The sequence below is a fragment of the Aythya fuligula genome, chromosome 11 (assembly GCF_009819795.1).
Source record: "Aythya fuligula isolate bAytFul2 chromosome 11, bAytFul2.pri, whole genome shotgun sequence".
NCBI lineage: Eukaryota > Metazoa > Chordata > Aves > Anseriformes > Anatidae > Aythya > Aythya fuligula.
In genome coordinates, this window is record NC_045569.1 from 20,629,854 (window position 1) to 20,648,225 (window position 18,372).

At 42.5% G+C, this 18,372-nt stretch overlaps 1 protein-coding gene across 6 annotated transcripts; it reads left to right on the plus strand.

Annotated features, from left to right (window-relative positions):
• The first annotated feature begins 986 nt into the window (after window positions 1–986).
• Window positions 987–17,687, plus strand: KIF23 (kinesin family member 23). Of its 6 annotated transcripts, none has more exons than XM_032195276.1 (24): window positions 987–1,003; window positions 1,103–1,172; window positions 1,454–1,582; window positions 2,893–2,998; window positions 3,685–3,821; window positions 4,350–4,459; window positions 5,045–5,218; window positions 6,141–6,182; window positions 6,600–6,712; window positions 6,862–6,983; window positions 7,404–7,506; window positions 7,834–7,913; window positions 8,004–8,123; window positions 8,651–8,810; window positions 9,363–9,530; window positions 9,742–9,899; window positions 10,352–10,525; window positions 11,248–11,427; window positions 11,798–12,103; window positions 13,999–14,229; window positions 15,281–15,363; window positions 15,638–15,719; window positions 15,842–15,912; window positions 17,477–17,687. In XM_032195276.1, the coding sequence occupies exons 1-24, from the start codon at window positions 993–995 to the stop codon at window positions 17,490–17,492; spliced, it is 2,946 nt and encodes a 981-aa protein (XP_032051167.1). In that variant the 5' UTR covers window positions 987–992; the 3' UTR covers window positions 17,493–17,687. The 6 variants fall into 6 exon arrangements, with proteins under 6 accessions (XP_032051167.1, XP_032051168.1, XP_032051171.1 ...); XM_032195277.1 differs by having other exon boundaries at window positions 5,048–5,218; XM_032195280.1 differs by lacking the exon at window positions 11,798–12,103.
• Window positions 17,688–18,372: the final 685 nt, after the last annotated feature.

Genomic DNA, 18,372 nt, shown 5'->3' on the forward strand with positions numbered 1-18,372 from the left:
GAGCTGCAAACCAGGGTTAAAATCCAAGCCACTTCATCCTTTGCCCCAGTTCCCCAGTTGACTTGGAAGTGCATTTCCTTCTCAGGAAATTAGTCTTTCAACGGGTTCATTTGGCCGGGTTCTTTACCCTTTTCTCCTTTTCCACCATTAAGCATTTCCTAAGGGCTAGGAATTAACTGAGCTACCTGCAGGCAGGTAGCAGCTCAGCCACCGGGTATGGAGAGACCCGGGCATGGAGAACTTTGCTGGATTAACCCCGTGTTCCTGATCCCAAACCTTTTAGCTGGATTAGCCCCGTGTTCCTGATCCCAAACCTTTATTTGAACTAAGCACATGAACAAACACAAGGTAAGAACAGCCCACAGGGACAGGTTCCCGTGCACGTGGGAGCCCAGGCCCTGAGCTGCAGCGATGTTTTTTTTTTTAACCTGTGCTCAAGGAAATGTTTGTTGGCTGCTGAAGAGCCCCTTGGGGCGTAAGGCGAGGTGCGTAGGGACCACCTCCCACCCCGTGCCGGGTGCCCCCATCTTTGAGGCACCAGGGGGAGGCTGCGGGGAGGGCTGGCTGCTCGGGACGTGCTTGGGCAACGCTCTCAGACACCGGGGCTGACTTTGGGGTGCACTCAGGGCTTGGACAGGGGGCTGCAGGCTGGAGCCATGTTGTGTTTGTGCGACTTTCCAACCCTTCGCCCCTCACAGCCGCACCCGCAGGCCTCGAAGGCCCAGCGGGGGGCGCCCGCGCTGTAGGCCGCGGCCTAGGGGGGGGCGCGTTACCATGGCAACGCCCGGCCCCTCCCACCCCGTGACGCAACGACGCTACGCGGCGCCGCGCGCGCTGATTGGCTGCATTTGAATCCGAACGGGCGCGCGGCCGGAGGCAGCGCCCAGAGCGGCTCCGGGGAGGCCCCGGCCTCGACCCCCGCCCCCCCCCCTCACACCGCGACCCCCGACCCGGCCTCGGCCTTGTCCCGGCCCCGTCCCCCCCCCGGTGCCATGAAGGCGGCGTAAGTCGTCCCCTGACCCCTCAGCCCCTCGTCCCGGCCCGGTTCGGTGTGGTTCGGCCCCCCCCCGGGCCTCCCCTGACGCCTCGCTCCTTCTCCCAGTAGGGCCAAGACGCCGCGGAGGCCGGCGCTGAAGAAGCCGCCAGCCCCCGGGCCCAAGGATCCCGTGGGGGTGAGTTGGGGGGGGGGCGTGGGTGAGAGGGGAGGGCGGGGGGAGGCTGCTCGGAGCGGGGTTGGGTGCCCTGAAACCCCCCCAGGCATCCCCCGGTTCCCCCCCACATCCCCCCCTTGGCCCCAGTTCCCCCCCCTCACACCCTCCCGTGCCCCTTCTCCTGGTTCCCGGTCCATCCATCCCCCGATCTCCATCCCCTCCCTGTTCCTAATCCCTCTCTGAGCGCCCCACCGGTCCCTGTCCCCCCCCACCCCCTTTTTTTCTGACCCGTCTCCCCCCAGGTGTACTGCAGGGTGAGGCCGCTCAGCCGCCAGGACCAGGAGTGCTGCATCGAGGTGATCAGCGAGACCACGGTGCAGATCCACCCGCCCGATGGGTACAGGGTATTCCGCAACGGGGAGTACCGGGAGGTAAGGGCCTGGGGCTGCCGGGGGTGGGCAGCAGCCCTTTCCCCCCTGCCGGGGTTCCCCTCGGGCTCGTGGGGTCCACCACAGCCTGTGGGGCAGTGACCATATGGTTGGTGTGCTCTGGGAGCCAGTTTCTGAATTCAGAGTGATGAGGGGACACCAGGAACAAAAGTCACACCAAGAGAGACTTAAACTGGACATTAGGAAAAAATTCTTTACTATGAGGGTGATTGAACTGTGCAACAGGCTTCCTGGAGAGGTGGTTGATGCCCCCGTACCTGCCAGTGCTCAAGAGATGTTTGGACAATGCCCTCAGTAATGTGCTCTAACTTCTGGTTAGTCCTGAAGTGGTCATGGGTCAGGCAGTTGGATCTAATCTTTGCAGATCCCTTTCAACTGAACTATTCATCTCTAAAGTAGTGAAATGGCACAAAGTGGGAAGTAGGAAGCGGGTCACTTATTCCAAGTTTGTGCTGGTACTTGACCAATATCATGTTTCCTAGGAAAGAAGGGCTTAGGCTGCATGCACAGAACGAGAAGCTGAAGTGCTGTAGTGCTGAACACCATTTGGTTGTGAAACAGTTAATTACAGGTTCCTAGCATGGGGATGGAGCTCTCAATGAGGCTGTCTTTGGCTTTCTGTGGATAAAATGCAGTGAATGCTAGCTGGGATGCAGGATACTTTGTTTCTGATTTCAGTATGGAAGAACCTTGAAGTTTATCAAGTTATCTTCAAAGTCCTAAATAAAATAGGCAAAGATTTAAAAGTTTTGTAAACAAACCTTTACACAAAAACTCTTAGTTCAACTATTTATTTGAATAAGTGCTTTGATGAAAAGTGGCCAGATTGATCAAAATGTATTGAAAACCCATCCTGGACCTGCCTGGAAACTGAGGCTAGGCTGGAAAAAGACATGAACTTAAAAGAAGATGATTAAAACCTGGAACAACCTGGATTTGGGCATTGTGGGTGTTGCTTTGCCCAGTGCCTGCATAGATGATGATTTCAGCTCAAACAGGAACTTGAAACTGAAAATTGTGGGCATGGGAGGTCAGGCTGTGTGATCATTCCAGTTATTGGGGACTAAAGTTCTATAAAAACTCGACGGTTGTTGTTCTTTGTTTTGCAAATCTTATTCCTAGACTAGTTGTAGTGGAGCAGCTGCGTGTTCAAACACTGGTGTGATCCTGAAGTAGATTTTGTCATTCTGTTAAGCTGATGGAAAGCTGCTCTAAAGAGTGAAGCATTTTGAAGCAATGGCTTCTGGACAGGGAAATGGGAGGTTTAGGGCACTGTATTTTCTTTGCTTCAGACGCAGTATTCGTTTAAAGAAGTGTTTGGCACCCTCGTTGTTCAGAAGGATGTTTTTGATGTGGTGGCTAAACCTCTGGTGGAAGATCTTATTCGTGGGAAAAACGGTAAGGAATTACTTGTTCTCTACCACTTCGGTGTGTCTACCCTGCACCTTTTTGTTATTGCTGTGATTTTGCATGTTTTAAGGTTTCTTAGCTTGTCTAGGTAAAAATCTAGATGCCTTGTTTGCAATGGAACAGTTGTGGTTCAGCTCCCCTGTACAACTGCCCTGGGAGCTGCTCTTGTTTTTCAGTACCTATAAACTTATTTACCTGTGTTATGGAGTGTGTGTTATGTGCGTCAAGGAGTAATCTTGTACACTGTTAACAGAAGAAGCATTTTTTCTGCAGAAAGGGATGATTTATTCACTTAAAGACTGACCGCAGAAACAAATCAATCTGTCCCGGTTACAGTTTGATGTCTCAGTGTTGGTCCTTGAGGTATCTGGCTAACATCAATCTCCTCAGTAATATCCAAAATAAATCAGGTCTCTGCACGTGGGGCTTAGTGGCTTCCTTCCATTCTCACTTCCAAATACAGGAGAAGTACTGTGACTTGTAGTTGAAGTGTGTCTCGATGAGTTGGTATTGACTAGGAATGGCTGCTGGTGGGCTGGGATATCTGCTGTTAGCTGCTCCAAAGGAGTCATTGTTTTTTCCCAAGTGTATTTTACCCAAGACAGACGGAGTGTGAATATAATCCAGCTTTTCTGAGACTGAGCGTGACTGCAAGACTCTTCTGCCTCTCCTAGGTCTCCTCTTTACCTATGGGGTGACAGGCAGTGGGAAAACACACACCATGACAGGGTCTCCTGGGGACGGAGGACTTCTCCCCCGGTGTTTGGATATGATCTTCAACAGCATAGGACCGTTCCAGGCCAAGAGATTTGTGAGTAGTTTTGCATTTGAAAAAGATTAAAGTGTTGAACTCCTGTCTTAAAAAAACAAACCATGAGATTTGAAGAGGCAGGCCTGGTATCTAGAACAGACATTCCAAAAAGGTCTGTGGTCTGGTTGTCCTTGTAATTGTCACATATTCTTTAATTACTTGGTTTCCTGTGGCTTTTGTATCTTGTGACTAGATTTCATTCCTCGTCTAAAATAATTGAGGAGGTGCTGTTAAATTTTTCTTGTGGTAAAGCATCTCTGATTTTTTTGCTACCTAAATATATTTGAAACAATACTTGAAGTGTTTTCCTTTTGTAGTATTCTAGCTTGTAAACTTCTATGAAAACTTTGTATTTTGGAAACGACTGTTAGGTGTACGTGGAATTAGCCAGCACTTCAGGTGTTAGTGAGGGGGTGTGGTGTTTGCTGGTTGCCAGACAGCCTGATCAAATAGCTTGTCTTCTGCTTGCCAACACTTCATGTTCTCTAGTGTTTATCATTGCATTGTCTGAACATGTTCCCTCTTCAGGTTTTTAAGCTTGATGACAAGAATGGTGTGGATGTTCAGTGCGAAGTAGATGCTCTATTAGAGCGACAGAAAAGAGATGCCATGCCTGTTCCAAAGACTCCATCTGGCAAGTGAGTAACTATTGTAATGTGCAGAACAAATTACTTCATGTAAATGTTATTTTGGAGCTGTGATTTTAAATTACCTTGGTGTCTTTATCCTTCCCTTGAAAAAAGGGAAGTATATTAATGAAAACTTTGTATATTCTTTTCATGTGGTTTGAGCAATTGCATAATTAAGTATTTAAATTCTCAGTCTTAGAATCAGGCAGCATAAGGCTATTTTTTGTACACATTTTCTTGTAAGTAAAATGCTGTGATTTGACAAAGTAGTGATACTGTGAGCTTAACCTGAAGGGTGTTTTGCAAAAAAAGTGATATTGCTGAATGGTGGGTGATCCAAATGCTAACTATCCAGGAATTTTGCAAGGCAAAATTCTTACTGCAACCAAGAACAGCACTGCTGGATGGAAATTTATGTTTTAACTTTTTTAATCTGATGGGACTCCAAAGTAATGTGTTGCATTTAGTTTCTAGTGTGAGCTTTTCTGTACTTGGCTCATGCCACCTGTCAGTAGACTTGCTTTTTGACTGTAGTCACTGTTTGACATGACATCTGTCTGTGGATGCTCCTTGTAATCACTTGTATGTTATCAGCAGGCGCCAAATAGATCCAGAATTTGCTGATATGATAAACGTGCAAGATCACTGCAAAGTGGATGAAGTTGATGAAGATAATGTCTACAGTGTTTTTGTTTCTTACATCGAGATCTACAACAACTACATATATGACCTCCTGGAGGAAGCTCCCTTCGAGCAGATAAAACCAAAGTCAGTAGGAATAATGATATTTGTAATCTTTGTGATTATTTTGTGAGAGCTATGTTGTCTTTGTGGCTGTTGTCTTGTCAAGTTGGCTCAATTCATTCATGTGAATTGCTTCAAAAAAAATCACATGGGAAAAAGGTGATGAGTAAGGAGTTCAGACAACAGCATTTAAGCGTGCCAAGTACTGGTGGTTGTTCTGTTGATGCTAAGACTTAGTGCTCCCTTTCTTAGTATAATGGAAGGCAAGCAAATATTTGTTAGGCAGCGTTGTATCCTGCTGAGGTTCTAAGTCTGTTTGTACTATTCCTAGCTGGTGAGTGCAGCTTGAAGAGTAAGCCATTCCATAGCTGACATTTTTCTCTGGATAACTCTATTGGGCAGAAGTTGCTATTGTTGCTTTACAGTTGATGTAAGCTTGCATATCAATTCGCTCAATGCCAGTCATTTCCATAGAAACAGAAATGAATAGTCTCATAAGCGAATTCCTGTTTTTTTGGGGGGAAAGGTGTGTACTTGGCTGCTGTCTAAAATCAGTGAGTCTTGTGACTTTTGGGAAAAGAGTTTGCAAGTCAAACTTAGTTGAACGTATTTTTTAATTCTAAATCCATTAAAGAAAACATGCATATCTACAGTACATGTGTTAATTAAAGAGTTGGCTGATCTATAAGGACCAACTAGAGCAAAACAAGCTATTGCACCAAAACACCGAGAGCAGTCTCCGGGGTACTGCTTTGAAATGAGTTTGAATGTCTGAATGCTTTTTAAAGAAGAATTGAAATTGGGTTTAGTGTCTTGCTTTTGTCCAGAAATCAGCCTAGGAAAAATCTTGCATTATTTCCACTTATGGAAGCTGCAGTGCATTAAATATGAAATGATTTCAGGCAAGCTGAATGACTTAATATTTTTAACCCTGTTTTTTTGGTAGGTGGAACAGTTGCAACACTCCTGTGCGAAATGGTGACTTTATGTATGTGCATAAGCATATTCCCACTATTGAAAAGTGAAATTTACTTTCAGTAGAAGCAGAAAATAGACTGACTCTCTATCTCTTCTTGCTTAACTAGCAAATTTAGACTGCTCTTGAGGCCATCTTGCTTCTGTATGAGCGTATGCATGTAGAAAAGCAATAGCTGCCCTTCAAACCAATGATTTCTAGTAAGAATTGCAATTAAACGTGGCTTCTAAATTAAAGCAGTAGCTGAAGTGTAACTAATCCTTGCTGAATGTGTGTCCCTGTACTTGTACTTCCTCTCACATCTGCTGTGTGGATAACTGATGTGTTCAGTCTGAATTTTGTACTTAAAAAGAAAACTTGCTTGACATGTAGTGCTGCTGTGTATACACCTGCACTCAGTTTTATTGTTCTCTCTCCTTCGCCCTTAAGACCTCCACAATCCAAAATACTTCGTGAGGACCAGAATCACAATATGTATGTCACAGGATGCACAGAAGTAGAGGTGAAATCTACAGAAGAAGCTTTTGAAGTGTTTTGGAGAGGTAAATGATCTTGAAAAGTAACTGATCATATTTAGTACAGACATGTAGTCTTCTACGCTGCCACACTGAAAACAGAACTGGCTTTGCTATGTGGCAAGTCTGTTAAATGAAGCAGACTTCTGGAGGGTATGTTTTTTTCTTTTTAACAGGTCAAAAGAAGAGGCGTATTGCAAACACTCAGCTGAATCGAGAATCTAGCCGATCTCACAGTGTGTTTATTATAAAGTTGGCTCAGGCACCCCTGGATGCAGATGGAGATAATGTGCTGCAGGTGAATTCTGGGGCAGGCTATTAAAGAAGAGCTGTGTGTGTGAATGTATGTGTATGTAAGTTAGAAAAAGAGAATCTTGTAATATGGCCTTCTGAAACAGTTTACCTTGTCTCAGAAATATGCATCTTGATCGTTAGAAGTTTCATTTTGAAGTAAATCAAAACTATGACATCTCTGAAGTCTTTAACAAAGTTAGTCTCATTCTTTAACAAAGAATGTAAGAATCAAAGACTTAGAGGCTTTGAGTGAATGCACTTGTTACAATCTATCTGGTGGCCTAAGACAGAAAGGATTCGATAAAACTTATTCACACAAAGTGGTGCATAGTTGGATTGTGAGGTGTGTATGTTTTCTTCCAGTGCACTTTAAAGTGCAGGGAGTAGAACGCTAACAATTTGCCTTATGTTTTGTCTGTAACAGGAGAAAGAACAGATCACTTTAAGCCAGCTGTCCTTAGTTGATCTCGCTGGAAGTGAAAGGACTAATAGAACAAAAGCTGAAGGGAACAGGTTGCGAGAAGCAGGTATGTGCCATGTTTAGAAAACCTGATAGTTTATATGCTAGAATAGGTTTACTAGGAGACAACACTAATGTAAAGAAACATTAGGAACAATGAGTATTCTGTTATGATCAGTGATTTGGCTTGACAGTCTTAATCCTCCAGTTTGGAAACTAGAAGCTTCTTCATAGAAGTTATTAAATTCATGAATGCTTCAGATTATTTGGAATGATTATTAAACAAATATGACTTAAGGGTCCAGGTGGTTTATCTTTAAGTAGACTGCCAAATAATTTAAGAATGTGATCCAAATAGCTGCTTACAGAGCTTTTTTTTCTTTGTTATTTTAAGGTAATATTAATCAGTCACTAATGACATTAAGAACATGCATTGAAGTTCTACGGGAAAACCAGATGTATGGAACAAATAAGGTATGCAACCCATCATCTAATTATCTTTTGATCTGTCAAAAAGCTGGTGTAACATAACCTTACCAGAGCTTTCTTCTACTTTACTTTCAGATGGTTCCGTACAGAGATTCCAAGCTGACTCACCTCTTCAAGAACTATTTTGATGGTGAAGGAAAAGTGCGTATGATTGTATGCGTTAATCCTAAAGCTGAGGACTACGAAGAAAGCTTGGTAACTTTCTTGCAGTTCTTATCTCATCCTCACCTACTCATGTCTCATGTTCATGACTGAATTAAGGCACTTGTTTAGTAGGTGGCAGGAGTGGTAACTTTTTGTTGCTTGAACACTTCAGGTAATCAGGTATAATACTCTAGGGCAAATGTGTCCTCTAAATCTTACTTGTCCTCTTAAAGTACAACTACGACTTGTGTGTAATGTAGGTAGGAAGTTTCTCTTATTTATAGCTGACTAAATAGTCATATTTAGGTGTTTTATCCCCACTATGACAGTACTTTTTGGAAGTTAAGATACGTGCACAGTCAGGTTTGTGATTCCTTGGAGGCTGAAGTAGGGAAGATCTTACTGGTAAGATTTTCAGACATTCAGCTTTAGATTCCCAGCCAGGTATCTTGCCAAATAGTTGAGATTATAGCTTGTTAATGTCTTTGCTAGAACTTTTATTGATCTAAAATATCACTTTCAAATTTAATTTGGACTGCTGTAGTTTAATTGCTGAGTTTGCTTCTGTTCTTTTGCAGCAAGTCATGCGTTTTGCCGAAATGACCCAGGAAGTGGAAGTGGCAAGGCCTGTTGATAGACCTCTGTGTGGCTTAACACCAGGGCGGCGCTTTAGGAATCAGGCCTTCAAAGAAGAACTTGCGCGGAAGTTGGAGATGCGGGGTGGCCCAATCAATGGAGGTAAATACAAGAACACTGGGTGTTTGCAGCACTGGCTTGTGCTGTTCTTAGGGGCATGAAGATTTCCTTAAAACAAATTATTTGAGCCGTAAAGGCACACAAGGAACTGCATCAAACTGTTGGTTGGGAGCCTTCTCTGTAATAGTTACAGCTGAACTGCTCTTTTCATACAGTGGTGCTACTTATGCAGTAGTTGGGCTTCACTACAAATCTCAGAGTAATTCTTTATTGGTGATGAGTTGAATTCATGGTCCCATTACTGCAGCTCTGGAAAAGAAATTGTGCTGAAGATGAAACTTCGATTTTTATTTTTTTGAATGCTCTGGATCTACTTTAGAAATCAAGAGTTGCCTGAAGGTGTTATCAGGGAGTGAATCAAAAATATCACACTTAGTCTTTTCTCAATGCTGTCATCTATTCTGAAAAACATGTAGTTTTAGTTATTCTGTCTGCTTTAGAATACTGTGGAATGATCTGTGGCTATGCATTGTCAAATGGAAACTTTCTGCTCTGTAGCTTGCTGACAGACTTCCTTGGCTTTAAATCTTACAGAAACAGAAGAGCAATCTGCTTCTGAGATATTTCTGCAGAGCTTTCCTCCGTTGCCTTCATGTGAGCTATTGGATCCTAATGACGATCAAACACTTCCAAAGCTTATTGAAGTCCTGGAAAAACGCCATAAACTACGACAAATGTTGTCAGATGAATTTGCCAAAAATGGTAAGAATTTTAACATTGATGTGGAGTTGGATTTTTTTGATGCCCTTGTTACTACTACAGCATCTCTTCTCTTGTCTAGATTGAAAGCTTGAAAAGAAAACTTTGAGGTAACAGAGTAGCTGGTAGTGTTAAGTTGGTAGGAGAAGAGAACAACTCCTTTTGATGCTATGGGGATAGGGAGAGAAGGTAAAGTGTGTTGTCTCTCTTGCAGTGCTTGCATTTAAGACTACGCTGCAAGAATTTGATTCCAGTGTTATATCCAAGGAAAACTATATTCAAGGAAAATTGTCTGAAAAAGAGAAAACAATAGCAGGACAGAAAATGGAGCTAGAACGTCTGGAGAAGAAAATTAAAACTTTGGAATACAAGGTTGGTTTTTATATTGCTCTAAGCTATACAACTCCTAAGCACAACATGCATTTTCTCTCTCTTGTTTGGCAAGCTTCTTGACATCAGAAGTGCTTGTAAGATGGATATTAAAGACAGGGTTAAAAGTACTTTGTGGGAATCGTTTGTAATGAACACTTCTAGCATTCTGGTTTTGCTACTAGAATCCTAGAATCATTTAGGTTGGAAAAGGCACTTAAAATGGCACTTAAGATCAAGTCCAATCATCAACCTAACACTAGCACATCCACCACTAAACCATGTCCCTGTGTGCCAAAGGTGAGGCCTTTCCTAATACGTTAAGAAGGGCAACTTTTAAGAAAGTTGTAAAATCTGAAACTTTCTGGAATCTGGACGACTTATCTTATATATTGGTACAACAGCGAATATATTCTAGCACATCTTGACCTGTTGTTCATCCTTTCTTCCTCCAGATTGAAATTTTAGAGAAAACTGCTACAATTTATGAAGAAGACAAGCGTAATCTTCAGCAAGAACTGGAAAGCAAGAGCCAGAAACTGCAACGTCAGGCTTCTGACAAGCGTAGGTTGGAAGCACGACTGCAAGGCATGGTGGCAGAAACGACCATGAAATGGGAGAAGGAGTGTGTAAGTACACTGCCATAAATACTAGAGCTGTCTAATGGAGCCATGCTGAGGGGAGCTGGGGAGCTTGTTCTTTTGAGGGCTTTGAGTGTGTTTTTTCTTTCGTAATAGCGTTAAGACTGAAGATGAGTTTGTCTTTTTAATTACTGACTTGAACAGACATTTTCATCTTAACTTTTATAAATGTGGTATGATAGGATAAATTCCTCAAGGGCTTGTGATACAGCTAGAGTAGCTCTCCTGAGTACTTCCATTTTGCTTCAATATCTAAAACTTGTTCTTCTGGGTTTGTGGCTCTCTGGGGAGTGATTCTTTCATTCTGTCAATTGTAAGTAGAAGCCTAATATTGGACTTTTCCTCCTTATCCTCATGTAAACTCTCGCTCAGATATGCCCTTGATGTGCAACAAGCAAAGGAATTCCAAAGGATTACCTTAAACTACTGTGGTCCTGTTTTCTGCTTCAGGACCACTGATGGAGCTATAGTTAGACAATGCTTCAATTTGCCACTAATTTAGGAAGCAAAATGCTACTGGTTTATAACATGGTTTATAAGCATGGTACTGGTTTATAATCTGAGATAATCTGAGAAGTCTGTCTGTTTAGCTTGATTATTTTTTGTAGCTTGTATCTAAGTGGGGGAAGAACTTTGTTTCCTGTTCAAAATTTCAGCGCTACTTGTGCTTTTGTATAACGTGCTTCATGCTTTTCCTCTCTCCCCTCTAGGAGCGTCGTGTAGCAGCAAAGCAGCTGGAAATGCAGAACAAACTTTGGGTCAAAGATGAGAAACTGAAGCAACTGAAGGCCATTGTTACTGAACCAAAGAATGAAAAGCCGGAGAGGCCTTCACGAGAGAGAGACAGAGAGAAGCCTATTCAGAGATCTGTGTCTCCTTCACCAGTACCTGTAAGTTACCTTTAAAGTGCTCCTTCATATGGGGACAAACACTTATAAGAATGAACTAAAATGCAGACTGCTTTTCTTTAGTGGCTAGAAAATAGTTTCCAAGCACAGAATTTGGATGACTAAGCTTCCTTTGAATTCTTCCTTCTCCTCTTGTATTTATCAGTGTGCTTTATTTGTGCTCCTGTCTCCTGATGCTCCTGGAACTGGAAAAACACAATTCTTAATGGTGTCACTGTGACACAGGAGCTCCCCAAACCCCTAAGCTCAAATAGCTGAACTGAATACTGACAATATGCAGAGTGACACTGTTTGATTGCCTTACAAGTTGACAGTTCTGTATGTTCATTAACTTCTTTCCCATTCTCTCTAGCCTTCTAGTAATTTAATCACTCAAGTCCCTAGCAGCCAGCGGCTCGTGAGCAACCCCCAGGTGCACAGACGTTCTAATTCTTGTAGCAGCATTTCTGTGGCTTCCTGTGTTATGGAATGGGAGCAGAAAACCCCTTCGCACAAGCATACCGGTGGCACTTCTAATGCAAGGAGTAGACAACAAGAACCAGAACAAAGTAGAGACTATAACACCTCAGACAGAAGGCGAGGGATGTGCTGGACTGGAGTCATTGAGGTTCCCAGACGTAGAGATGAGCTAGAAATAGAAGAGGATCAATGCTGCAGGGTTAGTGCTGATCCCGTCAAAAGCTAAATGTAGAAACGTAGCATTGCTTAGTCTGGCTCAAAAGTTCATCACAACTGCTCTCTTACATTGAGCACACTGAAACAGGGAAAAAAATCAAAAATTTCTTATAGCACAGTACTATTTCCTTGTCTTACTATTATTCTATTTAAATTCTTAATTCGGCGTTTAAATTTTTTAAAAGCAGTGAGTCTGTTTCCTGTTAGTGTGTAGATAGCTCTTGGAAGGAACTCTGAACTGGCTAGACCTTTTCCCTAGCTATGAGTGTCTTTGTTTTAATTTGTCTGTCTCCTCAAATCTGTCTTGCAGCATGCAGTTTACCATAGTCTGGGCAGCTTAAATGGTGGTCTTATGAGCCATATATGCAAATGTCTACTGGAAATAGAGCTTGGGCAAATGTCTCGCTTTCACTGTTAAATTCAGCTCTCTTAGAATAGTTCTCCTAAATTTTCCTGTCTGCGTTAAAACTGTGGGGCTTTGCTTACAGCTGGGAGATGTTTTTTTCATTAAATTGTTGTGTGCAAATATTTGTATTGGTGCTGTCTCTATCACATCATAGCTCTGTCGCAGTGGCTCAGGTAAATCCAAGAGAATTGTACAACACCCTGCCCCCTCCAATCAGCCTTCTTGAGAGAGCTTCTCAAGGGGGAAGAACTTATGGTAAACTCTTTTTTTGTCAATGTTTTCAAAGTTTACTTGCCAGCCCTTTGAAATGTGGGATGTGTGTTTAAGCAGATGCTATTCCAATTAACTAATAAACAAACCATCAGCAGCAGAGTAAGGGCTGTATGTGGTCTCTCCCACAGTAACGTGTGACTGGTAGCAGTGTCCTCTCTTTAGAACATACCTTCTAAGGCACCCTGGCAGAATTATTTCCCCAACGTGCCAACCAAAATAAGTACTTGGCTGCTAAAAGGGGGAGGAGGGGATCTTGAGGGTTTTCTCCAATTTTAATTTAAACTTTGTCTGAAAGCCATGTGTCTCTGTGTACATTTAATTTTTAAGAGCTGCTTTATATTTGTAAAGGGCAAGGCCCATCTCAAGTCTATTGCTAAAAGAAATCCCAATTGCTTCTCATAACCTGAAAATACAGTGGATGGGATTTGCTTTCATAGCTTTGGGTTATCTAACCTCACTCTGACTTAGAGGTCTGTAAAAATTAGTATATAAATGAGAGTCTGCAGTACTTCTCAAATGCCCGCTCAAAGGTCTTGAAGAGGCCCAATTTTTTAAACAAGTTTCCTGAATTTTCTGGTTTTCCTGAGCAACTGAAAACGTTCATGACCATGAAATTAAAAACGTACGAACTTCAATCACTTCTCATGGATTTCCAACAGCTGAGCTTAGAAGCAGTAACACTAGCACAGGGGACACTTCCTTTTTCTCTGCTCTGTAAGTATTATGAGACCTAGCATCCTGTAGAGATGTTGGAAATCCATACTCAGCCTGCTTCCTTTGCTACCTCATGAAAACTCCTTGATCTATGAATGAATCTGGGGAAACATTTCCAAATTTCTTTTTTCAGGTTGGTTAATATGTTTATAGTAATCAGAGTTAATCTGGAAATTTAGAAGTGCTACCAAAGATGAAGATGTTCTCTCTGTGGAAACTTTACTATGTAGGGAATGCAACTGATTGGATAACACCTAAAATTTACAAGAAATAGGAATCGGCACAGAAATCATGTTTAAGAATCCTTTAAGAGGCTCTCTGTAATGCTGCCTTTCAGGATGGATTCTGAAAGCAGTTCGGGAGCGAAGCTTTGAACTTCAGATAAATGCATCTTAACCAGACCTGTGAAATTCACTCTGCTAATGATATCCTTTGAGATGTTTCTTGTGTGCTGATCTCTTCTGATTCTCTTCCACTCTGATCAGAACGCACCTCCGGTTCGTCTCAGGCACAGACGGTCGCGCTCAGCTGGGGAGAGATGGGTAGATCATAAACCACCTTCTAATCTGCCCACTGACACAGTCATGCAGCCACATGTCCCTCATGCCATCACGGTAGCGGCTGCAAGCGAAAAGGCACTAGCTAAGTGTGACAAGTACATGCTGACGCACCAGGAGCTAGCCTCTGATGGGGAGATTGAAACCAAACTAATTAAGGTAACGCAAACACCTTCGTAGTGAACTTGTGATAACCCTGTCAAATGCCGGATCTGGCAATGTGTTTGTGCTGCAGGCTTGCAGAAGGGTATGATGCTTAACTCACTGTGCTCAGAGATCGGATTTGGAAGTTTGGTGCAGTTGGATTCAAGGGAGCTTTGAGAGTCTGGAAATGCTCTTCTCAAACTTTGTTGTTACTTTATGCCTACCATTAGAAGCTTGTCTCTCAGTCACCATTTTTCCTGGAAGTAATTAAGTGGTGTATCGTGTGTCCATGTCGTTCCCTCCCCCCAGTAAAATGCAATAATCCGTTTATAGTGGAAATTTCTTAGACTTGTGGCTGCAGCTGATCTTGTGGAGTCAGTCTTGTTGGAGCAATGTTATTTGATTTCCATTAGTGGAATAAGTAAGCTTGCTGCAGTGATGGATGCTCAAATGCTCCGGAATGTAATTCCTAATAATCAAACTAACAAGCAAATTGGTGAGATCACCTAGGCTTTGAACACTAACAATGGTTGTGTCCCAAAATGCTGACCGTGCTTACCTAAGGCAAACTGAGAGCTATTTGTAAATCATAACAAGAAGCTTTTGGTTCATTTTTCCTTTGGTTATGGGCCTTCCAATACTGCCTTATTTTTATTTTGAATTTTATTTTAAAAAAAAAAAAGCCCTCACTCCTGTACAGTAACCTTGTAGGTCTGAGCAGTCTCACAAAGGTAACAAGCCTGTTCGTGTTGTTGAATGGAAGCATTGAAACTGAGCCTGTGACATGATTTCTGCATATCTTATAGCAATAACTAAATGTTGAACAGACAAATCTCTCATAGTGACTGTTCTCTGTGTATCTTGCATGATCATCAGGGTAGATGATGTTCATTGTGCCTAATCCTACATATAATGGGGGAGAATGTATTTGTGCATGTATGCTTACTGGCTGCTAACCTGAAAGGAAATTATAGCTGTAAGCACTTAATTTTTTGTGTGGGAAGTGGCACTCTAGCTGATGTAATGACTTAGTAGCTGTAACTTATTAAATGATTTTGGCTTCCAGGGTGATGTCTTCAAAACCAGGGGTGGTGGACAGGCTGTGCAGTTCACAGAAATAGAGACACTGAAGCAGGAATCTCCAACAGGGTGAGTTCTTAACTTTAGGCTCTGACACTACTTCAGTAGTGCACGACTAACTGATTCTTGTCCGAATGATTAAATAGCAAAATGTGTCTAACCTGAAATCATATAAAGGTAACCTGGAGGAGCTTTCAGGTACTGGAGCCGCCGGTAAAGCTGATCTGTTGCTGAGATAAACGTATTTTGTTGGAAAGTATGAAATGTATTCTCTTGTGTTTGAGAATCTATCAAAATATGTGACTCTCCAGTAACATTTTTTCCCTCCTTACTCATCCTTCAGTCGAAAGCGGAGATCGTCGCCTTCTAATCCTGATCCAGCAGAGGATGCTGCAGACTCTGAATGGACGGATGTGGAAACCAGAGTAAGCTATAAAGGAAGGGGGGAAGGATGGAATGTGTCATGTTTGATCTGGATGAGGATTTTTTAATGTTGATAGCTAGGTTGGGGTTAGCAAGAGAACTAACTGCCTCTGTGTCTTCGCAGTGTTCTGTCGCCGTGGAGATGAGGGCAGGGTCTGCCCTTGGACCTGGGTATCAGCATCATGCTCAGCCCAAGTAAGTGTCTCTGCTCTGTAGTTTGGGCATTGTCTACTTTCCTGGCAACATCTGAAGTGAGACAGCACTTCTTTCCCCTTGATATTGCTGCCCTTCCTGCTTTAGGTTTGGGATGTGCTTTAATGCTTTAAGGTGAACAGGCTTGTTCAGTTCTTGGAAACCCTGACTGTGTGAATCTGTAGGGGACTGTCACCCAGAAGACATGTTCTTGCATGGTCTCTATAGTCATTGCAGTGAGCAGAATGTCAGGGTTTGATCTTGTCCTTCTGCAGCAAATCAGAGTGGACTAACAGGACTGTAAAAAGCTGGGGACTGCAGCATGCCTGACAGGCCAAAATTGGTACAGGGTTGGCGATGGCAGTGGCAAAATTCTAAGCTGTAACCTGCTCTGGTCCCTCTAGCCTGTATCAGATGCTGCTGTAGTAAAAAGTACTCATTTTTGCACCTTCAGATAAATTGTAATTGAAGGTTATAAATACCTTAGCATCCATTTTGAAGGAATGGAGGGAACTGAGGCAGTCATGGGATATACCCAACAGTACATTTGAAAGTAGCTAATATTTCAGCTGCTAGCTGCTGTGCAACTGCCAAGGCATCTGCTAAGGAAGCACGGGCTTTTAGTCATGCTAGAAGAAATTTTCCTCTTCGAATGTGTAGATAACACTGAATATTTCAGGGCTCTCTTATCATTCCTTAAAGTGGTGGGGTCAGAGTGCCAAACATGCAGCAAGTGTACCAAATCGGAAGCCCCAGTCTCTAGTAAAAGTTGAAATGATCTTGCAGTTTGTAAAGCTGGTGCCCACAGTTTGAGCCCCACATCTAATAAAATCTTCCACTTATAAAAGAAATGCTTCAGATATGATAGCTTTGCTAAACTAGGTGTTGCAGAACAGAATTCAATATCCAGACTTGGCCTCTTGCAGATAGGTGCTGGCAGTGCTGTGGAAGCCACCTATTCAACTCAGGGGAAGAAAATGTGCAATTTTGCAAGACATGTTTACAGGCAGGAGAGAGGGCTGGAGAGGCAAAGAGGTATTTGTGAGGCTGAAATGAACCAAACTGATTGCATTTGGAAACAAAATGGTAAAAATTAGTAAGACGCGTACTCACTTTGCTGTGTATTGTTTATATATAGAGTTTGGAACTAGAGTAGAAAGGTATTTAGGGGAGTATCCTGAAATGGGTAATCTCTGAGCTAAGGTCATGAATGTGTCTGTCACCATGTTAGTATACGCTCTATTCAACTTCTCACTGGAAGCTGGACCTGTTCAGGTTGGCTGCTACTACTTGCAGCCTGGCTACAGCTTTGTAAAATGGTAGTAGCTCATTTAGTTTGCCTGCATATTGAATTGAAGCTTGTATTTATTTAAACTTATTACACTGAAATAAAGCTTTGTTTTAAGCTCATGGCTATTCTGGGGGGGGGGGAACCAACTGCTTCTTGATAAATAAGTTGTTTGCTTGTAGCATTTGTTAGCACAGGAAGTATGCGATATGTGTACATTCAACTGAAAAACTGCTGCTGTGGAAAATCTGAAAGTAACTTGACTTTATTTTCTTCTAGGCGAAGAAAGCCATGAACGTAATGTACTGCTGCGTTGGAATCCTGTTGATTTTTATCAGACTGATGCTATCTGCTGCCAGTGATAAACTAGCTGGTTTGTTATCACTGCAGGCTTCTATTTTTATAATGGCCTGTGCTAGGCAGTAGCTGGATGGGAAATACTGTCTGCAATCCCAAAGAAGCATACGAGTGGGTGCATATATTTTCAGTAGACGGGGGTGGGGGGGAAGGGCTTCTGCCATTAACGTGCTGTGGACTTCTGAAGAACACCTTCTGTCTTGTATGTATGATGCTTTTGTTATTAAGATGTATCTTTATAGGCTAATGACACAAGGCTTTTGCCTTGGGTATTTTTTCAGCTTTTATATAATACACTTCTTTTCTGGTCACTACCCCTTCCTCGTCAGGTCCTCTGTTTTGAAGAGGCATAAATGCTGCTATTTATTTAGATGCAGTAATGCACTTTAAGAGTGTTCCTATGCCATTTCGTATTTTATTAGCTAGCAACAGCTTGGTAATATGAATTTCTTCTTGGAAGAATTACCTTTTGATTATTTAATATACAAATCAGCTTGTGAAAACAACTTCAATTTTCCTGCCTTCATAGTAACAGAGCAAGAATACTGAGATGAGTAATGATGTCTTGACATCATAGCTACTGTATTTTGTAGTGCAAGTAAGTAATTAAATATTTTACATCTGTAGATATGGGGTAAAAGGGTAGTGTGCTCACAGACGGTGAGAACTTTGTATGTGTGGCTCTGCAAGCATGTTAAAATAAATACTTTTATTCAATGGCTTTTACCAACCATGTCCTTGTTACGTAGGAGTACGCTAAGCTACAGAAATGAAGGTAAGCTTTGTGGCATTGTGACTCTCATGCAAAGACGTGTGAA

Coding starts and splice junctions, on each gene's coding strand:
- KIF23 (XM_032195276.1), top strand. Junction 6,984..7,403: donor ATGGAGATAATGTGCTGCAG/GTGAATTCTGGG, acceptor TGTCTGTAACAG/GAGAAAGAACAGATCACTTT. Junction 7,507..7,833: donor GAACAGGTTGCGAGAAGCAG/GTATGTGCCATG, acceptor TGTTATTTTAAG/GTAATATTAATCAGTCACTA.